General features: G+C 32.5%; 2 protein-coding genes and 1 non-coding gene across 4 annotated transcripts; 1 reads left to right on the top strand and 2 right to left on the bottom strand.

The window, feature by feature from the left end:
* Positions 1–186: 186 nt before the first annotated feature.
* On the bottom strand, positions 187–5,907 carry LOC112708034 (ribonuclease TUDOR 1). Its single transcript, XM_025760131.3, has 17 exons — positions 5,650–5,907; positions 5,173–5,349; positions 4,931–5,005; positions 4,692–4,805; positions 4,497–4,601; positions 3,859–4,068; positions 3,566–3,781; positions 3,385–3,492; positions 3,085–3,255; positions 2,800–2,997; positions 2,360–2,722; positions 2,032–2,262; positions 1,760–1,948; positions 1,598–1,678; positions 1,321–1,515; positions 764–1,141; positions 187–663 (listed from the first exon to the last, which is right to left on the bottom strand). The coding sequence occupies exons 2-17, from the start codon at positions 5,326–5,328 to the stop codon at positions 475–477; spliced, it is 2,979 nt and encodes a 992-aa protein (XP_025615916.1). The 5' UTR covers positions 5,329–5,349; positions 5,650–5,907; the 3' UTR covers positions 187–474.
* Positions 5,908–9,223: 3,316 nt separating this feature from the next.
* Positions 9,224–9,307, bottom strand: TRNAM-CAU (transfer RNA methionine (anticodon CAU)). The gene is given in 2 exon segments: positions 9,224–9,259; positions 9,270–9,307. It is a non-coding gene; the product is annotated as a tRNA-Met (tRNA).
* A 5,119-nt stretch (positions 9,308–14,426) lies between these two features.
* Positions 14,427–15,662, top strand: LOC112708033 (uncharacterized). Of its 2 annotated transcripts, none has more exons than XM_025760130.3 (2): positions 14,427–14,756; positions 14,926–15,662. In XM_025760130.3, the coding sequence occupies exons 1-2, from the start codon at positions 14,510–14,512 to the stop codon at positions 15,132–15,134; spliced, it is 456 nt and encodes a 151-aa protein (XP_025615915.1). In that variant the 5' UTR covers positions 14,427–14,509; the 3' UTR covers positions 15,135–15,662. The 2 variants fall into 2 exon arrangements, with proteins under 2 accessions (XP_025615915.1, XP_025615914.1); XM_025760129.3 differs by having other exon boundaries at positions 14,427–14,810.
* The last annotated feature ends 665 nt before the right edge of the window (positions 15,663–16,327 follow it).

Here is a 16,327-nt window from a genome sequence, read left to right as displayed (position 1 = left end):
CAGAAGAATAAAAAGAAAAATAATAGCTAATTATTTGCTAAAAAAATTTCGTTCACAATCTTTTCTTATTCACGAAATTGTCATGTCACTTTGATAAATTGAAGTGAATATAAATTCTTTTTAATGAAAATGTAGTTCATTTTGCGATTTGGGTGTTTTGTTTAAAGAATTGCCACTAAAAAATGATTTAAAGAAAAGATAATCATGACATTTTTCGGCTATGATGGAAACGTCCCTTACTGTTCTCATAACTTTAGAATCCTGTATGCACCTTATTATGCCATCTATGGAAAACGAATATCCTTTTATCTAAAAATAAAATTAAAAAACAAAAATCAAAACAAAACTTACAGAGTATTGCCGCATGGCATATTCATTCTCCTCTCTACCTCAAAACTCAATGTTCATGCCTATAATAACACTTACCACGTTCTCTCTGAAGATGTCTATATTATAATTTACCTTCTGTTACACTTATCTCCGGCCGCCGGCCTTTCTTGGAGGAGGAGCGGAGTCTTCATCGTCAGATTGAATGTCTCCATACTGCCAAATTCCGTGACGGCTAGTCTTCGCTTCACTCTGGAACTGCTCCAAATTATCAAGGGCTAGCTGCCTATCTTTTTTGTCCCACCTGCTTCTTTTCTCTATCCTACCAAGTCCTTGCTGGAAGTTCCATAAGAGAAAATGTTCAGGTGGATTGCATTTTGTAGGGAAATGTGAATAGTACAAGACAAAATGAAAAATGTGCAGAAAAATACAAAACCTCTAGCATAGCAGCATTAACACTGATCTCGGCGTCCACGGCAACTAGTGTAACTGCGAGGACTGATCCGGTACCCTGACCTTTAGTTTTTCCACCAGAAATATCTTTGTCTTCAACCTTGGCCCTGAACTCTTTTCCACTGCTCAAAGTGAGTTCGCTCAAATATTCGGCTGCTTCTTGGCCGAAATCCTCTTCCAAGTTTGGAACCTTAATGTATGCAAGGCTGCACAATTGAGCAAGACCGGGTGCAGAAGAAACAGATGGATCAAGAGGTCGTAACTGACTGAATGTTACTTCTTCTTGGTTACCATAATCAATGTAAAACACCTCAAATTTGTCCTTTGGAGATTCAACTGGTCCCCGAGGTGTATTGACAACCTACACATTTCAATCAGTTTTACACCGTTACTCAATTAAAAGCAAAATTATTGTTCGAAGTTCAAACTGCCAAAGTGAAATATGGTATGCCATATAAACCATACTGAGATGCTTTGAATTCAGCAAAGGGTTCAAAAAAGAATAAAGATATGGAATAAATAGGTTTCCGATTAACTTACCATTGCTCGATACCAAGAGTCATCGGCAAGAAAATGACAAAGGACTATGTCACCCTTCTTGGGATTGAAAGCACCGACCACTGGAGCATCCTTAAGGTTCAAAGATGCAAGCTGCTGCTGAATGGATGCTATCTTTTGATCTCCAACAGTTTGTACATAGAATTTGCCACCACCCAAGACTTCTGTGACAATAACCTATGGAACAACAATGATACAAATTGTTTACGATTTTTAAATAAAAAAATAAGGCTAATCAATGACACAATATCCTACGCACCTTAAGCACTTCCTGTTGTTTGTTTTCAACAGGTGTCGCACCATTAGATACTTCTTCCCCTTCAACATAATTCTCCCAGATCTGCAGTACAATTCACATAAGTATAAGCTAGCACCGGAGGAACTGTAGTAATGTCAAAAATGGTTGGGTGTCAGTTCTTACTTTAAGCTTTTTCTTCTTAGCAGATTGTTCAGCTTGCTCCAGAAGGTGAAAATCAGGAATTCTGTCACCTCCAAATGAAGTTTGAAGTTTTGCTAGTCCAGCTTCAAGTAGCGTCAAAGCCACATTGGTCCTGGACTCCCATAAAGACCCCAAGAATGTTCCAGTTCTATCAACAGTTTCGACCTCAATCTGCAAACATTAAAGTTAAAAAAAGTATTTGATGACTAATAAAGCAAAATAAAGGAGTTTGGCGCAAAGAGGAACTAAACTACCTCAACATCTCTCTGCATTATCTTCCGCCTCATCAAGGCAATTGCCTCTTCTGAATATGGCTCACCACGTCCAGGACATCTGACACCAGAGAATGAAAACGCAATACTACAAGTTTCTTTTGGAATCAACAATTTGAATCGGTGTCCACTGAGTACATATTCCACAACAGCAGGAATTTTTCTACTTTTGTGTAGGAAAGGCAAGAAGTCTCTGGCTTTCTTGGATGACGACTAAATATGGATAAAAGGAAACAACATATTTTAGTTGTGTTTGGTATACTTCAGATTAACAACAAGATTTAAGATAAATTGTAACCATTCTTCTCACCGTGGTCAAATCAGTTATATGCATCACTGGAGAATCTTTGTTAGAATGGATCCCTTTCTTTGAAGAAGTGGCCCGTGCTTCAGCAGCAAGAAGAACATCATAGTAATTTGATCTTTCTTCAAAATCGCGATGTCTAATGACAGTTCCGAAGCCACGTGCAACTACCAACTCAGCAACATTCACCCCCGTTTGTTGACTTGCAGTAGGTGGAGCAGATGAAGGGGCATCATCACCACCACCAGGCTTTGCATTGGACAACAGGAAGACTGATCCGAAATCCATCACCCTGTTATCAGCACCCCCAGATGGTGCAGATCCATCTGTGGGAGCAATCTTTCTAGAATACTCCATTTGAACATTCACCTGAAAAAATTAGATTAAACGAATTATAACCGAATTCACCAATGGTATCAAAGATATATAAAAAGATATTTCCATACTTGTTTTCCAATGAGACGTGTTCTCAAGAACTCCTTTGCTTCGCGGGCATAGGCAGCTGGCTTTTCATCCCGACGAGGATTGCCCATTTTTGGACACCTAATACTTGAAAGGTTAACTCTCCTTTCAGCTAGAGGACTACCATATGGAATGGAATCATCAGCAACAATGATGCAGTCCCCACTCACAACCTCCACCACCTGTGAGACTCAAGTAACAATATTATAAAAATGTACACTTGCAATTGAATTTTTGGCATAAACAAATGGCTGTGACAAATATTTTACCTTTCCAGTAAAGTTCTGGTCATGAATTGCCTTTGAATTTGTAACGGGAGGAACGTAGTTAGTCCAACACCTTAACCTGCTCTTCTTTGCCTGGAGCTCTGCATTCTTCAACTTTCGCTTTGCCTCCTCTTCCATCATATTAGCACTCCACTCAACATATTTGGCATAACCCTTTTGATGAAACCAAATTTTTTTTTCAAAAGGAAAATCAGAGAAGGAACACAAACTTGTTTCAATATCACAAAAAGCCAAGTCTACATAATAAAGTCATGGTAATCACTACACGAATAAATCACTTACATTTTCCACAAGCTCCAATGCCAGGTCCTTTGCTGAATCACCATCAGAATAATACACTGACCCAATCAAATTTTTGTACTTATCGACACCTTCCAGGACAATACGAACCTGAATATCCACTTAGAATTTAGAAAATATTCAGATATGGTGAACAGAATATAACTTGTAGAAGGTTACTCACATCTCGATTCAACACCCGCATCTCAGTAAAAAATTTAGCTTCATGTGCAAAAGGATCAGCAGAAGTTTCAATGGATGCAGAAGCTGCAAGCCTTTGGGCAGAGGTAAGTGGGGCTCGAGTTTCCCCTGCAGCATCTCCATTACCATTAGTGTCATCAGTTGTCAACTCTGATTCAACAACACTTTCAGATGGAGCTCTCCTTCCCATTTGTGGGGCCTGATGTAAAGGGTGGATATTAAGCAGCTTATTCTAAACAAAAGGTTGGCAATGAGAGCAGAATTCATGAAACATACCTGAATTCCAGCAACAAAAACTTGTACAAACTGAAATTCTGGGAGCAAATATATCCTGAGGGTACTCCCATCACGAACCTGCTCAACAATTGCTTCCATAGGTACTCCCTTTTTAGCATCTAACAAAGCCATAGCATTGAACTTACTATCATCCCCTCCAAGGGCGGAAGGTGGAAGATTTCTGATGGATGCCTCAGCAGCGCCAGGAACCTGCAATTGCCATAACAAAAATCACATATGCTGTACTCGAGAGATTTTCATAATTAGATAGGAACCGTCAGTCTGTATTTTCTGTCTCATTCTAGCATCATTCTGTCCAGTTAATTTTGATTGGCAGCAGAAGATCATACTTATGATACAGTGGATATCAAAGCATAAATTCTTTCTGAAAATAGACCTGAATTATCTTGTACAAGAGTACACAAACTTCATGCAACCTGTTATTTAGTTAACTTAAGAGATATTAATGGTTGTAGGAAAAGGCTAACTTCATCAAACACAGATGCCTAACATACTGCAGGTTGGTTTCAACTTTCAAGTAAACCAAGTCAACAGAACATACAGGAACTGGATGGAGTCTAATTTTTAATGTTTTGCAGGAAACAGAAACCTTCATTAACAGGAAAACTCAAACAAACCTTGCTCCAACGACCAAGACCTTCTTGTTTAGCTTGTTCTTCCAACTGTAACAGCTCTGCGAGGTAGGGACTCGCCTCTCCTTTCTGTTGCCCCTGCTCTCTGACCTGCAAGAATGAAATTGCAACAGTAAAAACTCCCGCAGCCGGAAAGTAACTCAAACAAACACAGTCATATGAAAGCACACAGTATCCAACCTTTGCCCATCCTTGAGAAACAACCAGCAGTGAAACATTCTTGTCACCAAGCATAACACTCCCAAACTCTCTACCTATTGAAGGCACAGTGTAATCAACTTTGAAGATCACCTCCTGATCAAACAAAACAAAAAGTCAATTTTTCATCAGAAGGACATAAATGGCAATCATAATAACAAAAAACCACACCACTCGATCACAAAAAATCAGAACAACAAAAACTAACTCATCATTCCCACCTTCCCAATGCAGAGCTTCCTCAGAAACTCTCTACTTTCCCACGCAAACGGCTCATCCACACCACCTCTACGTGCCTATATCATAATTAGCAAAAATAGCATCAATGCCAAATAAATTAACAAAAGCATTATATCAGATATAAATTATAAATTCATTCATCCAAATAAATAAATACATAACAGCATAACAAGTTAACACCTAAATCAATGAAGTCAAACAAAAAAAGGTGAAATTTTTTTACCAGTCTAGGAGCAATGAGAGATGATAAAGTGAGAGTCTTCTCAGGAAGGCGACCAGGCTTAGAGCTTGACAAGGCCACAATGACCAAACAGTCCCCCGAAGGAACTGCTTTCACCCTTCCCCTGAACCAACCCGGTCCAGCTGCTGCTGACGCCATTTTCAACAGCTACCTTACGATCTACAACCATCACAACACACAGAAATATATAAATTTCAAATTATATTAAAAAAAAAAAACAAGTTTTCTGAACATAATGTCAAATCCATTGTTACACATTCACAGACTCTTTTAAAACACGACGCATTTAAAGAAATCTGAAATTCTGCATAATTAACTTAAGGAGAAAAGTTCAGAGCTGGAAAATTTAGATCCAGAAACAGAGAACAGAAAAACGAAGATAGATCAGAACATGCATGATTGAAAAACAAGAAAAACACGGATCGAAGAATGCGATCACGTGTGGCGATTTGCTGTTACCTTGAAACTGCGTTCAGTTCGGGATCTCTGAAAAAGAGTTTGAACCGAATCCGAAACCAAAAACACTGAATTCTATAAAAATAAAAAATTAAGATGATTTTTGGTTTACTTTTTCTTTTGCTTTTTATAATTTTTTTTTTTGGATAAATTTTTTTTTATCGGAATGAGGAGCACGAGCGTGCGTGCAAAGAAGAAAAGATATGAGAAGATTCAGCGGCGGAACATAGAGTGAAAGATGCAGAGAGAAGAGAAGAGTGTGTTCCGAAGGAACAGAGTTATATATATAAAGGAGGACGAGTGTGTGGGTTATGAGCTGAATTACAGAATGCCCATGGAGTTTCCAGTAATTACTAGACTGCCATCCAACTTATCCATTCTCGGGATAGAGATAATGGAGTTTAATTTTGATAGATTCATGATATAAAATATTTTATATAATTAAATAATTATAATTGTATACTTTTTTTTGAATAATTATTATAAAAAATAGTTATTTTTATTAGTATACATGTAATTAAGTATTTGTTTGAGTGTTATTAAATTAATAAAAAAATATAATAAAAAATATTTTTTATTTTTTAATGTGTTTGACAAATTTTTAATAATAAAAATAAAAGTACTAAAAAATATAAAAAATATATTTTTTAAAAGCTGTAATTTATATCTTTTTTTAAAGATATTTTTTTTAAAAAATATATTTTTTACATAATAAATAAACAAAAAAATATTTTTATCTTATTTTATCCAAATATAATTAATAGATTAAAATATCTTCTTATATAAAATATTCAAATATAAAATCAATTTTATTTTTGTAAAAAAATCTTTAAAAAATATCATTTAAAAAGGATGTTTTCGAAAATAACACCCAAATAAACTTTAAATATCTGTATAAAACGATTTTATAACGATAATAAATCAAAATTAAATTTTATATCATTATGTTATAATATTTTTTAAAATTTTAAAAAAAATATTAATTTATTAGATAATAACTGAATTTACTAATTTAGTTATATTTTTTAAAGAAACAAACAATTTTAATTGTTTAGTTGAATCAGTAATAACGAACAAATTTTGAATAATAATATTATTTCGTTCTTTTTAACTTCATGAATCATGATTTTTTTTTTTCATTAGGTGAATGTATTGGTGAACGGCTGCTTAAATTATAATTTAAATGTAAGAGAGATAGAATAAAGATATGGAAATTAAATTTCACTTTATATAAATTGAAATTTTGATTTAAAAAGAAAAAAAATAAAGATATGAATTCAAATTTTATTCTTTTTTAGAATTATATGTGTTCTTCTTTTAAAAATAAATCATATTTAACTTAAATATTAGTTATAAATTTAAATTTGGAAAAATAATTTTCAAATCATAAAAATTACTAGGAATTATTAGGATATATCTTTTAGGTATTTCCTTGGCATAAGATTTTGAGATCGAATTTCGGATTTGATTCAAGAAAAAGATCGCATCTGCTAAGTTTTGAGTGCTTAGTACTAGTGAGTACCAACTACCAAGCTTGTCCTAAAGGAGCACGTGGCTATTATTAGAGAACATGGAAACTGAGATTTTTTATTTTTATTTTCTAGAAAGATTATTATCCTTATTATATATATATATTACTTTTTATTAAAACTAATTAATTTTTATATTACCAACATACTAAAAATACACAAAATAATATTAAAAAATAATTTTTTTTTCTAAAGCCTTTATTTTTTTGGTTAATTATCAATTTGCTACCTACAAGATTTAACCGCTAATAAAAAAAAATCGTGAAATATGTTATCGACAAAACTGATTTTGAATTATTTAAAAATACGATAAAAATAATCAATAAATATTATACTTTTTTGTAAATAACAAAAAAAATTTATATTTAACAAACGACTTATTTATAGATCTAAATTTTTGCAATAATATTTAAAAAATTTCAAAATTTGATTTCAAATTTTTTTTAGTTTTCAAAAATTGTGGTCATTCGTAATTCACTTAACAAAAATTTATCAAATTTTAAAGATGAAATTTTTTTTTTAATAATGATTACAAAAATATACATTAAAATTTAATCTCTAATTTTTTTAAAAATATATTTAATATCTATTTTTTTTATATTTTTAAATCTTTTAAAAATTTATTTATCACTAGTATTTTTTAAGATTCGTTTTTCCAACTATGCAAAATTTGAATTAATAATTTAGTCAATTAGTAGTTTACTCTATTTTCTTTCTCCTTTTCCAACAACCAAGTAGCAACAATTAAGGGTGTGAGTGATATTGACATCCACCACCATTAAAAGTAATAAAATACCTAAATCGGGCATTGTTATTTGTTGTATTCGCAGTATCCCACTTTAATGACGATAAAGTTTTTAGCAAATAAAACTACCTTTGACTTCGAATGTCTCTTGTAAAAAGTTTGACGTACCATACCCACAGGCCACAGTATCCATTAACTTCTTTAAAGTCCAAGGTCATTATTTGTGAAATTATCAACGACCATAATTATTAAGTTCAAACCAATAATCAATCCGATTAACGCACTGAATTATTGGATTAATGAGCTAGTTGTTTAATCAATCTCCAAAGACTCCTCTTGAATCCCGCGACCCGTTTGTATAACGAAGGAGAAACAAAACATATTCGATTTTTAATCTATTTTTATTTTGACAAAAATTTTGAAATTTGAAATCAATAATCAAACCAATAAAACTAAAAATTTAAAAATTTAAAGATTCAATTAAATATAAAAAATTAATTTTTATATTTTATTATTTTAAATAACTCACTGCTAAAAAATAAACTAGTTCAATCAGTTAATTGATTGTTTAACTAATTTTTTGATCGATTTATTGTTAGTCAATTTTTATTCTAAATCGAACCAATTTAATTACCAATTTTCAGTTAATTGAATAAGTTCTGCTCTAGTTCTTAGAATTATGGTTTTAACCGATTTTATATGAATTTGTTCGAGTTAATTATTTATTCAAGTTAAATAATACTCAGACTTATTTAAATACTCGTTTTAATCCAGGTTTAATAACTATATTATTATTAACACATGTTTCGATCTTTAGTTGGTTTGTTCGACTACAAACAGAGAACAAAAAACAAGAGTTTAATGAAACAAATAAGTTGAGTTAACTATTAAAATAATCAGTCTTATTTTAACAAAAGACACATTAACACAAACAAAATCGAATTTAAAAAATTGGGACTTGGGAGCCAATAAAAGTGAAGAAGATGATAGAAGTTGAAATAGATTTAGTTTGTATTTCTGGTGTTTTAATCTTCAAGATTATTTTGGTTTAAATTCGTAAGTTTATTTTAAATTGAGGGATAATATAGGAAGAAAATTAACATTTTAATAGATAAGGAATAATGTTATTAATTTAGGAGTTTCATTAACATTTTATATATGGAATGTTAACCACCTAAGATGGTAATTGGCTAATACATTATATAATGAGAGTAAGATTTGATTTTGTACATTATACTATAAGCATCTAATGATTTAGCAAATTCAAAATGTTAAACACGCATAAATAAAATGAAAAAGAGTTTGGGGTGAGAGAGGCTCGAACTCTCGACCTCAGGATAACTCTTAGCTATGAGACCTACGCGCTAGCCAACTGCGCCACCACCCCTTGTTGGATACATTTGCTTAACAAAATATATTAAACTTATAAGATGTAAAGGATGCATGTTATCCTTAATATTCATCCTCACATTTTGTCACTGTCTTTGGTCTCTCTTACAATAATTGTCTAATTCTTTTAAATTTTTTTTATAGTATCTCCTAACTCGGTAAGATAAAATTTAATTCAAAATTTAAATTCTTAATATTTATTTAAACAAATTAATAAATTAATTACTAGACCAACCATTATAATTATTCTCACGTTAAAGTATTAAATACTAAATAATATAATGTATAAAATAAAACATCTATAAACTTATCTGAATAAAAAGAATAACAGATACAGAGTGCTTATAAAGCTACCCGTTTTATAATATTTGCTATTCTTTATTCTTATAAAGTGAAAATTTGCAACCTTGATTCTTTCCTCTAAATGAGTGAATGTTAACATCTACTGTATTTATATGTTAAATTACATTTAAAATTGGTAAGAATGATATTTTCAGTTTTAATTTTTTGATATACACCTCAAAATATCTATCTATTAATTTTATAATATAACAGATATATGTATCAAAATTAACAATAATAATTAATATACATATCTATGCCCCGCATCAAAGACTTCCTAAATGGACGTGGATGGTGGCCAATAAAATCTCTGCACAAACATTGATACACATTTGAGTTTTTGAGATAACGACTATGGTATGATTTTGGTAATTTTTTTATGGAAGAGTTTGTGATTTTCAAAATACGAAAATGTGTTTGTTAAATGAAAAGAATAATTATGTGTTTGAAGTGTTTTTGAAAGCATTAAGAAGATGTTTTTAAAGTTTAGTTTGTGCATATTAAATTAACAAAATTAATACAATTGTATGTATTAATAGATATTAAAATTTACTTTTATATGTATGTTTATTATGATTTTTAAAAAGTTAAAATCTATTTTATTAAATATAATTATTATTATTTATATTTATTAAAAATTATTTTTAATTTAATTTATCATCAAACATAGATATTATAATTTTTTAAATATTATTTTTTAAAAGTGTTTTAATAAAGTATTTTTGAAAAATAAAAACTTTTTTGGTAAAAAATAAAAAATTTAACCGATGCTAAATTGTTAAGTGTCAATTATGTTAAGTCTTTATTAACAATGGATAAGAATTATCAGGATGACTAGATGCTTATAAAAATTAAGGCTTTATTTGGTCAGTGTCTTTGAGATATATATACACATACATAAATACATAAAATGCATAAACATAAAAATATACAAATTTTATAATGTATTTTATAACATCCTCATTATTAGAATGTCACGTTTTTGGCTACGCTATTTTGATAGCAAGAAGTATTACGACGACTTTATATACTTAATATTAAAATAGGAGCCTTTGACTCAACACCGCATCGTTGATTTTTTTTGAAAACCAGAAATAAATACTTTATCTTAAAAAAAACAAACAGGCATAGAATCATATACAAGATTTCTTACATAATAGCTTATAATGTAACATACATATAAAACATACAACTCCTATCCCTCTTACAAATTTGTAATAACAAAGACGAGGGAAGAAAAGTTATCTAATTAATACAATATCATATAAACCAAAACGCAGTATAACTCTTCGTAACGCTCCTTCATCTGATTTCTGAAAAGGTAAAGTTGTAGGAGGGTGAGAACCTAACCACACGGTCTCACCACGGAGTTTCAGAATTGTCATAAGAAGATACTTAATAAGAAAACTGTTTTCAAGTTCAGTGAATATCATTGCCTTATGAATCTTTTAAAAACCAATAGCTAATCATTCAAAAACCTTTTCAAATAAATAATATTTAATCTTTCAAAAATCCAAAACCTTTCTTTTCTTATAAGAAAATCTTAATCAGAAACCAATCACGCAATCAATCAACACAATCATCAATTCAGCACCAAAGCTCATTCTCAAAAGTAGCACACCAGGACAAACATAGACAAAACAGAAAAGAAAAGCACAGGTTTAGGTAGCAGTTACAGCAAATAGTTAAGGTAGCAGTTAAGAACAGTTTAACAATTAGGCAAACCAAAACAAATTCAAACCCAAGCAAAGCATACAAATGCATACGATGCATACATGTCCTATGGATAATCAGCTCATCTGTCAGTTATACAGCCAACCCAACAAGTCCAGTTTGCTAAACCATTAGACTATCTCCTGACGTGCATCCCCACGAGTCTATGCATAGCTTTTTCTCATATATATATATCAAATCACTCAATGGGGATACCATTCCCGGGGATTTATAAGTACCCGGTTACCCTTATGTCGTACGGTCAACAGAATATCAAGTCTCAACTTGGAGCAAGTGGTGGCAAGCCACTGCGTCAACCCAGGGAAATTCGTGTCTCAAATAATTCAAATTCATAAGCCATATGAATAATTCATTCAACATTCATCAATATCTAAGTCATTCTCAACATCATCATCATTTGTCAATTCATATCTCATTTCCAGTAAGCGTTTTGCCAAGGTGGCTTGTCTAAGGGACGAGGATTACAAGGTCTTCAATGAAAAAATGGCACGAGATACTACTATGTTAGAGGTCAATAATGAGTTGCGTGTGGCCCAGATGCAAATCCACACCTTAACGGTGAGGGGGTGGTGAGATAAATGATCCGGTTCGCGTGCGAACAAAAGGCACTAGCAGAGGAAGCGATTCTCGTGTAACAAAAGGACCAAAGAAGAGAAAATGCAGCACCTGCAAAAAATTGGGTCATCGCCGAACTCGCTGCCCCAGTGCGCCTACTTCGCGCCAGGCATGTCGTGGACTGGTACCAGTTCCCAAGAGTTGCCAGGCACAACCTCAGGTTAGAATCATATGTTGTGTGTCAGTTATAATTCATCTGATTTTAAGGGTAGTCGTGATATTTTTTAACTTTGAATGATCAATGGTAACCTAATTAGGACATTCCATATGTGAGTAGATCCCAAAACAGTTAGCTGAGAAAATGAGGTTGAACTTTATAAAATTATTAAATTTAAGTAGATCTTTACAATTGTTTATAAAACAAATAGCATCATTATTCCATGAGGATGCAATATGGCAAACAGAATAGAAGCATCAGCAAAATATGTAAGAGACGAGAAAGTACGTAAATAGAACATGAGACATTTCCAAAGTAAGAGAAGCATAAATATATAAATGTATAAATGTCAATAGAGGCAATTCAAGCTCTTAGGAGTAGAGCCATATGTTTTATGTGACATCAATTAATCATATTGGGAGGATTTATTTTTATTATGAGTGGTTTCTTTTGTCATATCTGAATCTACAAAGAATTCAAATCCATTGGATATAATTATATAAAATAGGAAACATTTATTTATGACCCTAGTTGCCTCTTGTTACTTCCTGCAGGCGACACTGTCACAGACAACTCGCCAAGAGGACTCAAGTTTTTTTGCCTCTGAACTTACTGCAGGTTATGTAAGTGCCAAGATTGTCCCCTAACTATTTATTGCTTTATGCCACTCGTTTTGTTTAGATTTTCATCAGTAGTTTTGTTAATTGTGGCCCAGTACCCTAATATTTGCAAACATGAATGTAAGTTGCAGCAGGAATTATAAATGGGGGTCGACACAAGGAAGAGTAAACTGAGGGTTGATTTTCCAAACATATTTCTGCAATTCATATCATAGAAGGATAACATAGATAGATAGATCTTGTAACGGCTTTAATTATTCCTCTAAGTGTAGTAGATGATTTTTAAGTTTACCTAGTGAGTGCCAAGGCACCAACCATGTTGTCTAATTGAAACTATTGCAAGGACACTTTATTTGACTGTGTTGGGCTGTTATGAAATATCCACTTGTGGGATCTACTTCGTTTTATTACATTGGCTTGTTAGCGTCGTAGAACATGTGGGTGAATATGCGGATTTTTTTTAAAGCACCGTGTGTAATAATTAAAACGTTGTCTTGTTAGGTGATGTATAATTTGCTCCTGTAGGAGAGCACATTACCAAGAAAGAAACGAATACTAACTCAAAAATAACAACATGCACAACCTATGTGTTGTATGCTATGCGGCACAACGAAGGAAGAGTGTCAATATATCTTGAGCAATGTACAATCTCTTTGGGGCAAAACCTGATGAAAACACTTACCATACATGCAACTTAAAACAAAAATCATTATGAGAAATGAACAACTGGTCATGCAAGTTAACTAATACAGATGCATATATAGTCACACCATTTGCAACCGGAGTTCCACCGGATAATACAAGTTGGGTAGATACACATTAAGGTCTGGAATTTGTAATATATAACAGCAATAACTAACTTCAAAATATTTAAAGAACCAAAGAGAATGGAGTGTCATTCCATCAGTTCAACGTCAATAGTCAGTCATGTGTCTTCAAACAGTTACCTGCACCCCAAACAACGCCCCTATTTCCATCATTGCAATGTATATAGACTATAGAGAGCCCTTTTTTGCCTTGGACTTTGGCCTTCAAAATTTTCCATGCCACTCAATTCAGAAGTTCATTAATTATTCACATGATAGCTTGTTGCGTTTAGGGAGTACCGTCTCCACCTTTTAGATGTCGTAGCTATATGTCTATGGATCACTATATTGACAATATTATTCTTCTCTTAATCAAAAGTCCCTTAAATAAACCCACAAAAATAATTAGACAGTAATACATCATTGTAACATAATTTAAACGGAATGAAATTTAAAGAGCTGAGATTTCTGAGATCTGGATACCCTAGTAAGATTATGTTGTATTGTTTATTTTAATAGCAGTATTGAACTTTAGTTAATTACTATATTGACTAACACATTCTAGTTGTCAATTTTAAGAAATTAACGTCACTTTTAAACCAAACCCCTATCAGTTCTACCAATTTACCCACAGGATTTCCACATGAAAATTAATAAAAACTACAGACACTTTTTCACTTTATTCAATGTCACACTGAACCACACAATTTTTGTCCCTCAAATATTCACAAATACTTCAACTTTACATGTGCCCCCATAATAATGCCACAACCTCACTGGGGTAAAAAGGTAATCTTAAACCCAGCTAATATTAAATCCAGGGAGGCTTATCCACTCCTACCCACCTAACTTAAACTCTACTTAACCCCTTGCTAGAAACACATTTATCTCCTCCGCACAACATCTTCGAAACCAGATACAACGCAATGGAGCCATCTATGATGCAATATCAGTTCGTTGTCGTATCGAAAGGAAGGAATACAGGTATTTTCACCTCCTTCGATGAGGCATCTCGACAAGTCGTTGACTTTTCGGATGCCGAATACTCTGCCTTCAACTGCCAGGCAACTGCCGTCGGGGCATATTTAGCACGAGTACAATCCATGGAAGTCGAGGGGGAAGAATTAAGAGAAATGGGGGCAGAGTCCCAAGATCCAGTTCATTCGCCACCAGGTAACCTGCGCACCATCCCCACTGCTAATGGACGTCGAGCCAATCTCTATTGGAGTAACGTTACATTTTATCCCATTTTACTATGCCGATTTATCTAGATTCAAAATATGCAATAAAGCTTTAGCTAACAAACTCGTCTGAATCTTACTGCTTGCAAACTATCATGCAGCCGTAAATGCCATTCCACCCACCAAGGCAGCTTCTGGGAACTATGCAATCAATGTGAACATGGAGGAATGGCTGCTAAAGGTTTCCTACAGGTCCTCCATCCCACCTAAGGCGTTCTTTCGCCGCAAAATCGGGATCCTCAACGTCAGCATCCACTACGCCTTCACCGTTGTCATCCCGGGATCCCTGAGGCCCACATATCTACGCTAAGGGTCGGTACTCACAGTCCGAGTCAGATGCTAGGGAGGACGCCGCATTCAACATGGCTGAGAAGATCCTCGAGATTACTGGCCAAGAAATCTGAGACTACAATTACATTCGAGCAATCATGCTCGCCAGGGTCAATAGCGAAGTCACCCGCTAGGTTGAACACCTCGAAGAGAAGTATTGTACTCATGGCTACGACAGCAGCCCCGATCTAGTCTCGCCATAGTAGAGTACCGAACCCCTGTGACTTGCTATGATCTGAAAAACTTGTTTCTCTATGCTATATGACTAAGTCAATTAAAATATATGTCATTATCTTTCAAAGTCTAATATTTTCTACTGTAGTAATACTTCTTAATATCCTTAATCGAACAATATAATTATGATTGAAACACTCTGCATGTTGTAATTGCATTTCATAAAAATTTAGGTTATTTCTCGTATTTAGCTGAATTATGTTACATGGTATTCTAGTTTGTAATATTTTATTTAATATTATTTGGTATTATTATTATTATAAAAACTACAAAAGTTGTGTAAAACGAAATTAAAATAAAGCAAAGAGTTTTTATATTATTTAATCATAAAATTTAATATCAGAGTAAATAAGAAATAATAGACTTAGTTTTTTCAGAGATGCATGGCTTCTTTACCGTTAAAAAATATGGCTAGGTAACTCAAGAAAAATGTAACGTGAATATAAATCAATTTTAGTTCTTTGGATTTTCCTCTATTCTAATCTCACCATGTATATTATTTTCGATTTTAGGAATCATATGATTGAGTATATATTACATCCATTTTATATTTATTGTTACTACAAATAACCTCAATATAATCATAACAATTTTAAACTAACTTAAATCTATTTTAATTTTATCTTTATTATTAGTTTTAGGGATTATTATTAGTTTTATCTGTATCTTTACTTTAATCTTTTATCATAAATTTTTTTTATTACTTTTTCTGTGTTAGAAAATGTCGGTTCACTTTTAAATACTACTAGTATATATTTTCGTGTCCTATACGGGATAATATATAAAATTTGTTATTAAAATTTAAATAAAAATATATATAATATATTAAAAATAATTAATATTTGTTTTAATTAATTTGAATTAGTTGAATGGTCATTTCATTTGTCTACTTAAGCAAGTATTTAGAGTTTGAATCTCGTCTTGTGTATATAACAATCT

The sequence above is a fragment of the Arachis hypogaea genome, chromosome 8 (assembly GCF_003086295.3).
Source record: "Arachis hypogaea cultivar Tifrunner chromosome 8, arahy.Tifrunner.gnm2.J5K5, whole genome shotgun sequence".
In the NCBI taxonomy this organism is placed as follows: Eukaryota; Viridiplantae; Streptophyta; class Magnoliopsida; order Fabales; family Fabaceae; genus Arachis; species Arachis hypogaea.
This window is presented reverse-complemented; position numbering and strand designations above follow the sequence as displayed.